Here is a 12697-nt window from a genome sequence, read left to right as displayed (position 1 = left end):
TTCCCGCCAGACCTCCTGAACTCCAAGCAAAGCATCCAGCCCGCTCTAAACATCTCCACAAGGATGCCCACGGCTCCCATTGCAGTTGCCTTTCTCCCTGCAGGCGGAATTGATCTCCTTCCTCTCAAATGTACCCTGGCTCCTGTGTTCTGTATTCTCATCACTGCTCCCAGTGAGACCCTGGGAGACCTCACTGACCCTCTGTACCCTTCACTTCTGTTCCCCACACCACCTGGGGCCTTGCTCAGATGCATGCCCGCAGTCCACCTCCTCCCTCTGCTGCTGCTGCCCCTTTCCTACCTCGAGACTTGGAAGTATTGGGATGAGATCTCTGACTGAAATATCCTGAGTGGCCTCTGCTTTCCCTGTCCCTCATTCCTCCTCCATTTTGCTCCCAGAACTTTCCACCAAATGCAAATGGCATCATCTTGTCCCTGTGGATGTGTGCTTAAGTGTGTGTGTGCATGTATGTGTATCTGCATATGTGTCTGTCTGTCTATGTGTGCATTCGTGTATGCATTTGTACACAAATTTACATGTTCATTTGTGCACATGTATATCCGTATGTAGACATGTACACACGTGTGCACATGCACATGTGTGTATATGTCTCTCTGTGTGCATAATAGTCTCTGTGTATCTGTCTGAGTGTGTGCATGTGCACAATTGCGTATGTGTCTCTCTGTGTTTACATTGTGCAGCAAGTGTGTCTGTAGTGTGTGTGTGTGTGTGTGTGTGCCTGGGTATGGTAAGGAGAAGGCTCCACAACATTCCCACTGCTACCCGGTACAGTTCTTGCTGAAAAGGGTGGAGGGACCTATGGTGAATGGAAAACCTGTCCAAGGCCTCACTGAGGTCCCCACTCCACTAGAGGGCAGGAAGATGCTCTGCTGTGCCTGGGAGATGTCACCAAGGACACAAGAGAAAACTCTGGCCCAGGTCCATGTGGGGCTCAGAATAACAGGACTGAGACCCTAACCAAGTGCAGGTAGGTACCCAGTTCCTGCTCCAAAGGATTCATGATTCCACCTTCACCAGGCCCCAGAACCCTCCAGCCCTGGCCATGTTGCTCCTCTGCTGGACGTTCATCACCGCTGATGGTGGTCCCGACAAAGGTCAGGTTTGACTATTCACAGTAGTCAAAGGGTGGAAACAACCCTGATGTCCACCAGCTGAAGAATGGATGACCAAATGCGATCTATCCAAGCAATGGGATCTCATTCACTCATAAAGCAAATGAAGTTCTGACACAGCTGCAACGTGGATGGACCTTGGAAACGTGATACTGGGTGGAAGAAGGCAGACACCAAAGGCCACATATTGCAGGATTCCATTTATGAGAATGTTCAGAGTTGGCAAATCTAGGGAGATAGGAAGTAGATTAGTGATTGCCAGGGGTCACAGAAGAGGGAGGAATGAGAAGTGACTGCTAAAGCCTGAGGAGTCTTTATGGGGTGATGAAAATATTCTGGAATTAGTGACGGGGGTGAGGGTGAGGTTGTGCCTCTCAGAAGGAGATGGCAGGAGTTGTGTGGAGTTTCTGAACTTGATGTGGAGCGAAAGTGCAGTGGTCAGTGATGGTAGCTGGCCAAGTGGCCTAGGCAATCCCCACCTGTGGCCTGGGTCCCCTCGAGGCTGACCCTAGAAGGGGTGAGTTGAGGTCAGTGAGCCCCCACAGAGGCAGCTCCTCGGCAGTGGGGAGTCATTTCCTTCTGCTGAGTTGCACAGCAGGGCCTTTTAAGTGCAGAGCTGACCTGAACTGGGTCCCTCGGGAGGAGACCAGCCTGATTCCTGCTCTAGATGGTTCTTCCCAACCCCTTCTTAACTAGAGGTCAGGGGTCGAGTGCTCATCTGTGCAGACGTGGTGCTCCCATGTGTGGTGAGCATGAGTAGACATACGCTGCCCTCCAACCAGCAAGTAAACAGGAACAACTGGGTCATCCATCTGGGCCCCACTGAGATGGAGGGGGTCTCAGGGTGTGTGGCATAGAGAAGCAACTACTGAAGGGTGGCTGTGTGGGTCAGTCTGGCCCTAGGACCAGCTACAGTGGGTCAGGGGCTGTGGTTTGACCGCTGTTTTCTCTCTTCTGAGTGTCCTCTTGAAAGGAGGATTCCCAGGACCTGGAGGAGCTGCTCCCTAAAGGTGAGCAGAGGTGTTTACATGCGCTCAGGACATGACAGGTGGGCTATAGTGTCCACGCAGGGTGACGCTCTGAGCCCCTTCAGGAGAGAGCCTGCCAGTGAGCTGCAAGGATGACAGTTGGCTAAAGACACCAGTGGCAGCACCCCAGGACCGAGCCCATTGGGAGTTTGGGGAGGAGAGTGCTGAGCTGGCCTTTCCACCATGCAGGCTCCTCCATGGGCAGCCATGGCTCCCAACTCCCCGCTGGGCCAGCTCGGCTCCTTGGAGAGTCTCCTGCCTCATTTGGCTTCCTCCCTCCTGATCTTTCTCAGGTATCAACCCCAAGGCCCCTCTTGCTCTCTTACCCGGCTCAGTGGCCAATTCTCAGAGGAACCAACTGAGCAAGAAATCAGGTAAACAAGCCAGAGGAGAAAGGGAGAAATAGAAGGGTCCTGTCTGTAGGAACGATGAACTCTATGTGGGGTCCGCTTCTTACTCTTCGTTCTGTCTGTCCACCCATTGCTTTGAGGCCACGACAGCTAGGACCTCAGACCTGGACCTGTTTGGGGTGGTTTCATTTCAGGGATGCTCCTTGGGCTCCACCCAGAATGAAGTCCACGTGGGGAGTAAAGCATGGTGGTTTGACCGCAGGGACTTGAGTCCCCAGGATGCCAGCTGCCTCTCTGAGAAAGTCTGTGGTCTTCCTGGGGTCCATACAGGGTCCTGTCCCATGGGAAGTGTGGTTTGCAGGATTCGGTTAAGATTCCACTTGTTCTGCCCCATCTTGCCCATGAAGGCCCTCCCCGGACACCAGGCCCTCCAGGGTCCAGGAATCCACTGAAAACCACTGCCCAGCACAGACCAGGCACCTGGACAGCCTGCAGGCAGGGCCAAGGCTGTTGTGGTGCAGACAGTGCTGGGGCAGGTACTGGACTTGGATTCCCAGACCAAAGAAAAGACTTCATGTAGGAATTCTGTTGCCCCCCAATTAGGAAGACAGACCCTGAAAATCGGCTCTGTATGAGCCCATGGGCTGGGCACAGGGATTCTTCAGCTCTGCCCACTTGTTCTCCAGCTGGAGGGATGTGCCCTGGGGAAGTTCTGCTGAGGATTGTCACCTGTCAGGTCTTAGCATCCCTACCCCAAGTCTTAACCCCTCGACCCTTGAGGACCCTGAACCCTGACCCTGGCCATCTCACAGCCCCTTCTCTGCACAGACCCCTGGGGCTGCCACATCAGAGGGACACCGCTGCTTAGGGGCAGGTCAGCACCAGGTGGACAAATGGCACAGGGTCCTGGAATCCCAGGACACGGGCCTGCGTGCACAGAGTCTTCCACCGACTCCCTCCTCCCAGGCTCCTGCCTTGATGGCCTCGTGCCATTGCAGGGACAGTGGTATAAGAACTGTCATCCTTATGGAAGCTGAAAAAACAAAGCCAAGGCAGTTGTAACCTGTGATTGCCTGGCCCCCTGGGCACCGCCTCAACCTGTGGGGGGTTTGCACCATGCAGGGACTCCCTACCTAGTATTTCGTTGTCAAGGAAGGAACCTACAAGTACCAGGGTGCCAGAAGTCTGCATCTGGGGCCTGCTGTGTTCAGGAGAGGCCCAGGGATGCTCGCCATCCCACCGGGGACCTTGGGCCTGTGACTTGGGAAGGTGCACTGACCCTGCATGAAGGGAGCTCCAGGCACCCCCCTGTCTCTAGGGAAGCTGGGCTGCATTCACCTCTCCTACCACAAGCAAGGAGACCCTGACCTCAGTTGGCTGGCTGTCACTGCAAAGCCCCAGGGTGATTTGGGAAACCATAGTGATGACATTACAATTGTGAACAAGGTCCCTCTTGAAGTGGCTCCCTCCCCAGGGGCAGTGCATGTGTCCAGCCAGGCCTAGGGGGAAGGGGCAGGAGCAGAGTCCCACCCAGGCTGGGATTCCAGGGTCCTGCTGTCCCCATCCTGATGGCCTTTGGAAGCCTGGTCTCCTGCCTGCACCCTCAAAGGCAGCCTCCCAGCACTCCTGTCACCACATCTAGGCAGTTGGGAATCAGGGGGCCAGGTGATCCCCACCTGCACACATGTCATCACCTCTGGGCTGTATCCGACCCTGTTATCCTCACATCCCTTCTCCCCCACCACGTGACCACCCAGAACCTGAGCTTCTTGGGTGTCAGACCTGTCCCCCATTAGACCCTTGGTCAGAGCTGTAGCACCCATCCCTCGGCCTGGACCCTAATGCCCATTGGATTGGTCCAACTTTCAAGGAGAATGCAGACATAGATGGGTCCTCCTGTCCTGCCTTCTCTGGCTTGCCCACTTCCTCCCAGTTCCCAGCCCACGCGAGGGACCCCCACAGACAGGCAGAGTCACCAGGAACTGCTGAAGCTCTTTATGTGGAACTAGGAGAGGGGATGCATGGCTGGGGGAGGAAGGGGAGTCAAGGTAACTGGAGGGGCAGAGCAGGTCAGGCTCTAGAGGCAGGGGCTCCTTCCATGGCCTGCAGGACAGAGGGTCTTGATGGTGCTGCCCTGGGGCTGCTGTGGGGTGCTGATGTCCCCTGCCCTAGAAAGAAGGGAGAGGGTCAGTGAGTCCAGGACAGGGGAGGGGAGGGGGGGCAGGTGTGGGGTTCTCAGGGGTGGCAGTGTTGGGGGCATATGTAATGCTCTCAGGGCTGCTGCATGGAGGGCAGGCTCCCACTTCCACCAGGTGCATGGGTGTGGTGGAGGACAGACCCTGGCCCATTGGTCCCAAGTTACAGAGACAGAGGAAAAAAAGGAGTCCCTAAATGTCCCAGGAATGATGTTCGGGGACAGACATCCCAAGTAAGGATCAAATCCCAGAAAGGATCTCAGAGCAGACAAGGCTCTGCCTGGCTCACATGGAGTCCCTCTTGTCTCCACCTTGGGGGTGCCTTGGTGACTCCTGACGTTCCTTTGAACCCAGGACTCTTGTTTGCTTCAAGGGTCACTTACCCTAGTCACTTTCAGGAATGCAGCTTTCTGTAGAAACCAAGGAAAATTCAGCAATGAGAAGAGACCCTAGCCAAGGGCCCAGACCCCATCAAGCTGCAGCTCTGACACCAATAGCAGAGACCCGGAGTGGGGCCCTTGTGCCCCTGTGACACAACACAGCGCTGATGTCTCCCCCATGGCGAGGGGCAGGGGAAGGGGCGAGGAAGGTCATGGGGGACACAGAGGGACTTGAAGGGCACAGTGGGACACGAGGAATCTGTTGGGGACACAGGGAGGGACATAGGGGACAAAGGGACATGCAGAGTGGACACAGGGAACCTGGGCAGAGTTGTCCTCTTACCCGTCTGGACAGGCATGATGATGATGTCCTGTGGCAATCCCTTGCGCTCTGTGAATTTCTTAAATTCTTCCAGGGCTTCCAGGCTCATGTCGGGATTTCTACCTGTAGGAGAGGTGACCAGGTGAGCCTCAGGTTCAGGAAGCAGACCCCAAGAGGAGACAGTGCCTCCTAGCACTTGGGGGGCTTTGTCCTGTAATGGCTGAGGCTGAGATGGAGGGTTCCCCCGAAAGTGGATACAGAGTAGGCCCAGAGGAGACAGGCCACCACCCAGGTGAGAGGTTCCTGTGAAGGAGGATAGCCAGGGAGACACTCCGAGACACTGAGGGCCCCTGGGGTCCCAGGCCCACTCTCAAAACCGATCTGCAGGGTCACACCCCTGACCTGGAAGAAGCTGATGGCCTGGAGGAATTATGATGCTCTCTGGCCAGAAAATTCTTGGACTTCACCCCACTCTGGAGGGTCATTGCTCCAAGAAGACCTCTGTCAGCAACAGTGCACTCCCCAATGCTGACCTGGCCTCACGCCCCGGACCCCAAGAGATGGGACTTAGCAGCTGCGTCCATATCCCCTTGGTGAGAAGTCAGGTCACTGAGGGAGTTTGGACTGGACACCCCAGGGCAGCAAATTGTGCCAGGCCCCCAAAGACAGAAGCAGGGTGTTCGTATTCCCCAGAATCAGGACTGAAGCCAGTTCCACTGACTTCTAGAAGCAGAGCCTGTGGGGGTGGGTCAGGAGAGGTGGATCTCTGAGGACCTGGGGCAGCAGCCTCTTACCCACGAGTTTTGCCATGCGGATTGCTTTCCCTCCGAGCTGGCCCTCGCAGTAGAAGATGCGGTGGTCCTTTACTGGCAAGTCCAGGATGTACATGTGCCTCTTTCCCCCAACTGCAGACAGACATAGAGAAAATTGGTCTTTAGTGTCTTCATTCCTGCAGAAAATATTTGAGACATTAGGGAACATTTTGGAACGTTTCAGTTTCTCGGCCACCTTAGCTCTACTGACTGCCCCGTAATCCAGGTGCCCAAGCTGGTCCAGTGCCCAGGACACACTGCTGCTCAGAACCATGGACCACACTCTGGAGAGGGAGACTCTTCATGAGGAAGGTTCCAACCCAAGCAGTGGAGTCACCAGAGGCCAGAAGACATCAGAGGCTGGGGCTCTTTCCTTTGTTCACCCAGCACCTGCCCCGCCCTGCATCCTCATCCTCAACCCTTGGTTCTCTGCAAGCTGAATTGCTAGGACCATCCAGAGGGAGGGTTTGGTACTGTCATCCTTGCTGTGGAGAAACCTTTCCAATGTCAGGACAAGGAGACTCCTGGGAAGGGAGTGGCTAGCTGCTCCTGGGAGGGGACAGGGCAGGGACTGCCCGGCAGCAGGCAGCCTCAGGGGAAGGGGAGGCCTGGGCTCTGGCAGGGAATGTGGCACAGCCTGGTCTGGACTCACGGGCGCTATATCTGCCAGGCTCCTCGGTTTGGTGCATCACAACTCGCTTCTCGTGGCACTGGCCCCCCTTCCTGGAAAACGGGAGGCAGAGGGGAAGGCTGTCAGGAAACACACTCGAGCCAACCTGAGCTCACCTGGCACATGGGCCTCTGCCCTGGTGTCCCCACGAGTTCCATTGTCATCCCCACAGTCTGGACTCTCTCCTTTCTATGTCAGGGGGACATTCATTTTACCCACATCCCAAAGTGGGATGGGAAGAGGCACAAAGAGGGGCTGCTCTGGGCCACCTCGCAGCCTGGGGAGAGGGAGGAGGAGGGGAGAGCAGCACCCTTGGGAGGCAACACTCACATGAAGGTGCCCATGGCCTCCAAGTTTCCATCATCCAGGGCAGTGACTGTCAAGGGGGACACCTTCTTGGGCCTTTTCTCCTTAGGCAGGTCCTTGTCAGCCACCACGGCCTTCACATACCATGTCCCTATGATCTGAGCAGGGTGGGGGCCATGAGTCCAGCACGGACATAGCCCAGAATCTCCTCCTCACCCCACTACCCCCATCCTCTGTGCATGGGCTGCAGCCATCACCAGACATCCCCAGCACCCCAGGTGCTGTCCTCCAAAGGCTGGCTGGGTCCCGTACATCCACACCCTGTGCTCTGTTAGAACCAGCCCAGCACTCAGGGCTCCCGACCCTAAACAGAGGCAGGGGGTCTCTCACCCCATGAGTCTCTTCTCTGCTGAGACCGGGCCCTGGCCCTGGATGAGTCTATACTCCACAGGGTCCTCAGTGCCTCTGGGTTCCCAAAGTGTCAGACCAACAGTCCCTATGCTGAACCCACTCCCCTGCTTCAGCCTCTGGGCCCAAGGAGGAGCGCTGTCTGCAGACACAAGAACAGAGCCTCCTGCTCCTCTGACCAGACTCTGCAGGGAGCACAGGGTCAGAACTTCGACCTTGAATGACACCTCCTAACACAAGGCCCCTGGTCACTGCTGGCCAACAGGTAGTCACCGCCTTTCCCCCATACCTCTCTTCCCGCCCTTCCCTGGGCTCACATTCTCGTTCTCTGAGGGGAAGAACAGAGGGTCCTGGGCCTGCAGGGCTGTGATCAGGCCAAGCGTGATGGTCAGGAACAGAACCTTCATCTCCAGGGGTCTGTGCTCACAGCCGCCGGCAGGTCACTGGGGTCTGGAGGAGGCTGTGCGAGTCCTCACAGCGCTGCCCTTTATACCCAGCTCGGCTCCTGCCCATGAACACTTGGCACTGGCCACACCCTTCCCACCTAGCATCCTGGCAATTCTGCATCAGGGGAGGTGGACTGTCATTATTGTTGGAATCTGATGAGTGACAATTAAGTGCCACCCACAGAATAAAAGACACATAATACCATCCCTTTTTCCTGCCTTCCAGGGTGCTTACTCCAAGTGAGCCATCTGGATGAGGACATTATCAGAAGGGGCAGGGGTGCGTGTCTGCACTCCCAGTCATGGAGGGAAGGCCAAGGGCTTCCTTACACCCCCGCCCATCCCCCTCCCCCAGGATCCCAGGGCTGGATCTTCCGCCAGTTCTCTGGTAACTGGCCTCTCACTGCTGAGGGGAGAGGGACTGAGCTTTACAACTACAGAGACAGGGTGTGCAATCAGCTGATTCCCACAGGGTCCCCAGAGTCCGAGCTCTCTCCTGCCCTGGGGCCCCTGCGTTTGCTCGTCCTGGGCCTGGGCCCCTCAGGCCACCTCTTCCTGGCATTTGGGGCACTATTTTATGTCTCAGGATCAGTTTAAATATCACCTCCTCAGAGGGGCCTCCCCAGGCCACAGGAGGGAGCGATCTGGCTGTGCCACCCCCTTCATTTGGGACCCCCAGGCCAGGCTGTGTTTCCCGGAGAGCACTCATTACTCTCTGGATTGTCTGCTCATTTCTCCCCATGAGTGTTCAGTGCCCATCTTCTCTGTTAGAATTAAGTTCCCCAAAGGGAAAGGCTTGATTCCCGGGTCTCATGAGTTCGGTGGCCTGTAGGGAGGAGCTCCATCCACGTGCTAGGTGCTCTTGGTCGTTCGTTCATTCAAGAATAAACCAGTTACTGAATCTCTCTGAGCCTCAGAGGATTCCGCCCCCACAGGGGCACCCACAACTTCGATCACTTTGGATCTTTGTAAGGCTCTGCTGAGTGGGCCTGCGAAGACCCAGCTCCCCTGACATGTACAAGGCTCAATGAATGAGGGCTCCTCCCTCCTTCTGCCTGGAGTGGGGCCAGGGACCAGGATCCATCAGAGCCTGTCCAAACCCCTAATACTGCAAGTTGCTTACATTCATTCTTCTAAAACCCCGACTCTCCAAAATGCTTTCACCTCCCTCCTCAGCTTTGACTGCCTCATGTACCATAAGACAGGCCTCACATCTCCTTCCCTTTGGATAAATGGGCCGAGTGAGGCACAAACAGGCCACGAGGGGCCTGTGCTCTGAGTTCATGGTTGAGCACACTTGGGCACCTGGCTCTGCTGGTCTCAGTCCTGGCTGCCTTCTGAGCAAGAATTTGGCCTTCTCCCTCCCTGACCCTGTACTTCCTGGGCTTGAATCATCTCCGCTGAGACCCACAGCTGACGTAGACCCTGTACACAGGTGCTACGGCCACACAAGGGCAGCTTTGTGACTCTCTGGCAGAAGATTGGACACCACTGCCGATTGCACACCCCCAAGTACTCACTAAATAACAATAATTAGCCCTCTCTAATAACCCCTGGGGGATTGTACTGAGGGTGCTGGCACGATCCAGTAATCAACTGCCAACTTGGAAGGTGCTGCTGAGCAGAAAACCTTCCGTCCTGGGAGTAGGAAAGGGCGAGGCCAGTGCACTTTAGGACCAGAGATTAGTAAACATGCTGGAGTCTCTGTGTCAATGGGAGAGCTTTTCCTCTGTCCTGTTCTTGTTGACTGTACCCCAGAGACCTTGATTTCCCTCATTATATGGAGTCACTGATCTAAGCATCTTATGACATTGACAAATTTAATTCCATCCTTGAAAAAGATGATGGAACACCACGTAGGGGTCGTTGGGAGGACAGGGCTGCCCCCATGAACCCTATGCTTAGTGCAATTGGAGATTTCCAGGGGCTGCCCGTCGTCCACCATCTTGTGCTGTGCCACCTCAGGTGAACTCTACAGAGCTTTCCAATTGTGTGGTGTTTTTTTGGATACTGGATGTGTTCAACTGGTGGTAGACACCACTGGGAGAACAGTGGCAGGAGGGGAGACCTATCTCCGCCCCCCAGTACACAATGGCCTGAGGCGTTTCTTTGGATGGCTGCATCCCGTTATGATGGGAGACCATTATACCACCCACACCATGATGACTGCGTCTACTCCACAGCTGTAGCTCTTATCACTTCTGGTGACACCTCTCACAACCTCTCCTTTGAATCTCAGAGTGGTCACAGCTCCTCACAGCTGCTACTTCCCAGATGTCTCACTAAGGGGGACAATGTCTGGGCCTTCCTTGGCATACGGGAACAAGAAGGTTTTCATGGCGCTACCAAACAATCACCAAGACCAGAGGGCTTGCTGGCTGGGATAGGTGGGCATGTAGAAGGGGTAGGAGAGGAGGCAGGATGGCTGCAAATTAAAGCCCCCAGACCACCCGGAAAGCTGGGACTGCAGCTTGTTTCTACTAACCATCTCCTGTCATTATTTTAGAGATTGTGGCTGGTTACTACCCTGAAGCCTCAGTTCCATAATTCACCAGAACAGATTTGGTTTGGAGCATGAGTGCATCAGTGCAGTGCAAGGGGTGGACTATGGTTGACAGTGCTGATGGCCCACCCCCTCAGCCCACTGCACCTGTAGTTCCTGCACACTGAGAGGGTCACAGCTTCCCAACCCAATGCCTGCATCCTCTGTTCCCCTATGCTTCCTATGCACACATGGTGACACTAGAAGTGCAGGTGAATTCACCTACCAAGTCAGTAGAGATGGTAACTGATGGGCTAATAGTCCTCAGCTCTTTGTTCCCCTGGGACAGTCTTGAGATGGTTCCACCCTATGTCTCAGAGAATCTTCAGGAAGAGTGAGTCCCAGTTGCCCACAATAGTGACCATCTCATTGGCATACCCTTTATTGGATTTTCTACCTTCCCCATCTCACTTGATCTCAGACTTCTCTTCCTGGAACTGTGAGAGAATGAATGTTTATGTTTTAGCCACCTGGCTTATAGCACTGTTTACAGCAGCCTTAGGAAACGAATACAAGCCTTTACATATTAATGATTATAGCAAATGTACATAGACTAACCATGCAAACTAAACGACAGGGATTGGCAGAGTAGATTAAAAACCATGATACAACCATATGCTGTCTTCAAAAAACTTACTAGAAATATAACAATAGGGGTAAGTTGGAAGTAAAAGCATGGAAAACATAAACAAAATAAATCAGTGAATTATGTTACCAGTTATCAAGGGATTGCCTCTGTAATACAACATCAATGTGTTGCCCTCCATTGTTTGCTCTGCAATAATGGAGCTGGACCCAGTAGGCATTTCTCTTTTGCACCTGGCAGGGGTTAAGCTTTGCTAGCAGAAGGCTTAGGGCAAAGGGGCTTCCTTCCTGGTTCCAGGGTGCTTCCAGGTTTTTTCATTTTCTTTCTCCTGGTGTACAACCAGCAGTGGCACAATCTGGGGATGTCCACAGGCACTCACCCACAGTGGGTGATCGACAGTGGAATCAGTGGATCCCCTTGGATAGCTTCCTAGGGGGATTGAGTGGCACCCCCACAAGTGGAATCCCGGTGAGTCCTGTAGGTGTCATAACCTCAGCCCACCTGCCCCTGGTAGGGGACAGAACTTTGGCACTTGCCACTGTCCGCCTACATTTCCCTACCCGCTGAACGCTGCTCTGACCATGGACCAGCTCTGGCCCTTGGCAACCGGCAAACTCCTCCACCATCCCTGAACTGCAGCCACACCTTCTCCGACAAAGTCTGAACCCGGCCTTGCAGAAGTGGACCCCTCCCACAATTGTTTCTTTCTTAGCTACTCTACTGTAATTCTGGGCTATTCTCTATAGTTCTCTTTACACTTTTATACTTAATTTTTCCTTATAGAAACTATTCCTGCTCAATCTTTTGTATAGTTTCTGTGTCCTGATTGAACATTGATTCACATAATTACATATTATTTTAAAAGATGATAAGTGCTATGGGGAGAAATCTAAGTGGAACAAGTTGTTTAAGGAGTGTCAGGACAAGGGGATAGTTTTATTTTAAATGGCATGGTTGTGACAAGCCTCACCAAGGTGACATTTGAACACAGAATTAAAGATAATGAAGGAAATGAACCATGAAATCAACAGGTGGAAGAGAATTCCAGGTGGAAGGAACATAGAGTTCAAGTCTTTGGGTAGAAGAGTGCCTGGCATGCACCAGGGACATAATGGAGGGCAGAGGGACTGGAGAGATTAATACAGGGAAAGAGTGGCCAGAGATGAGGTCAGAGAGAGGGTGGGACCGATTCAGTTGGGCTTGTAGGCCATGATAAGGACCTTAACTTTTACTCTGAGAGTAATAGAAAGCCTCTGGTGAGATTTTACAACGAATTTGACTTCTGGTTTTAAAACATCACTCCAGTTGCTGCATTGAGGATAAATTTGTGGGGCAAAAATAGAGGCAGAGAAACTACTTTGAAAGGTGCTGCAATAATCCAGTCCAGAACGATGGTGCAATGAGGCCTACCAGCCATCAGGGAGTAACAGGGTGTGGAATTACATACCCACAGCAAACAAAGAGAAAACTGGTCAGAATAAATGAAATGATTTCTTCACTAATGGCTGGTCTACATATG

The 12697-nt window shown here is 53.8% G+C and overlaps 2 protein-coding genes across 44 annotated transcripts in view; one reads left to right on the top strand and one right to left on the bottom strand.

Annotated features, from left to right (window-relative positions):
- LOC138917406 (olfactory receptor 2AE1-like) overlaps positions 1-12697 on the top strand; it is a 407962-nt gene that overhangs the window by 354212 nt on the left and 41053 nt on the right. For 3 of the 43 annotated variants that reach the window (XM_070233649.1, XM_070233643.1, XM_070233652.1), the window contains one exon: positions 11-431. The exons of the other annotated variants lie outside the window; for them this stretch is intronic. In XM_070233649.1, the coding sequence (XP_070089750.1) occupies positions 11-19 (9 nt within the window). In that variant the 3' untranslated portion in view covers positions 20-431. Of the gene's footprint in view, positions 1-10; positions 432-12697 lie in introns of those variants that run through there. 43 annotated transcript variants of the gene reach the window in all.
- LOC138917407 (odorant-binding protein 2b-like) overlaps positions 4492-12697 on the bottom strand; it is a 64767-nt gene continuing 56561 nt past the window's right edge. The window contains exons 2-6 of the mRNA XM_070233653.1: positions 6873-6943; positions 6203-6313; positions 5430-5531; positions 5090-5116; positions 4492-4679 (exon numbers count right to left, since the gene is read on the bottom strand). Coding sequence (XP_070089754.1) covers positions 5091-5116; positions 5430-5531; positions 6203-6313; positions 6873-6943 — 310 coding nt within the window. The 3' untranslated portion in view covers positions 4492-4679; position 5090. The remainder of the gene's footprint in view (positions 4680-5089; positions 5117-5429; positions 5532-6202; positions 6314-6872; positions 6944-12697) is intronic.

Source organism: Equus caballus, chromosome 14, assembly GCF_041296265.1.
Source record: "Equus caballus isolate H_3958 breed thoroughbred chromosome 14, TB-T2T, whole genome shotgun sequence".
NCBI classification, from domain to species: Eukaryota; Metazoa; Chordata; class Mammalia; order Perissodactyla; family Equidae; genus Equus; species Equus caballus.
This window is presented reverse-complemented; position numbering and strand designations above follow the sequence as displayed.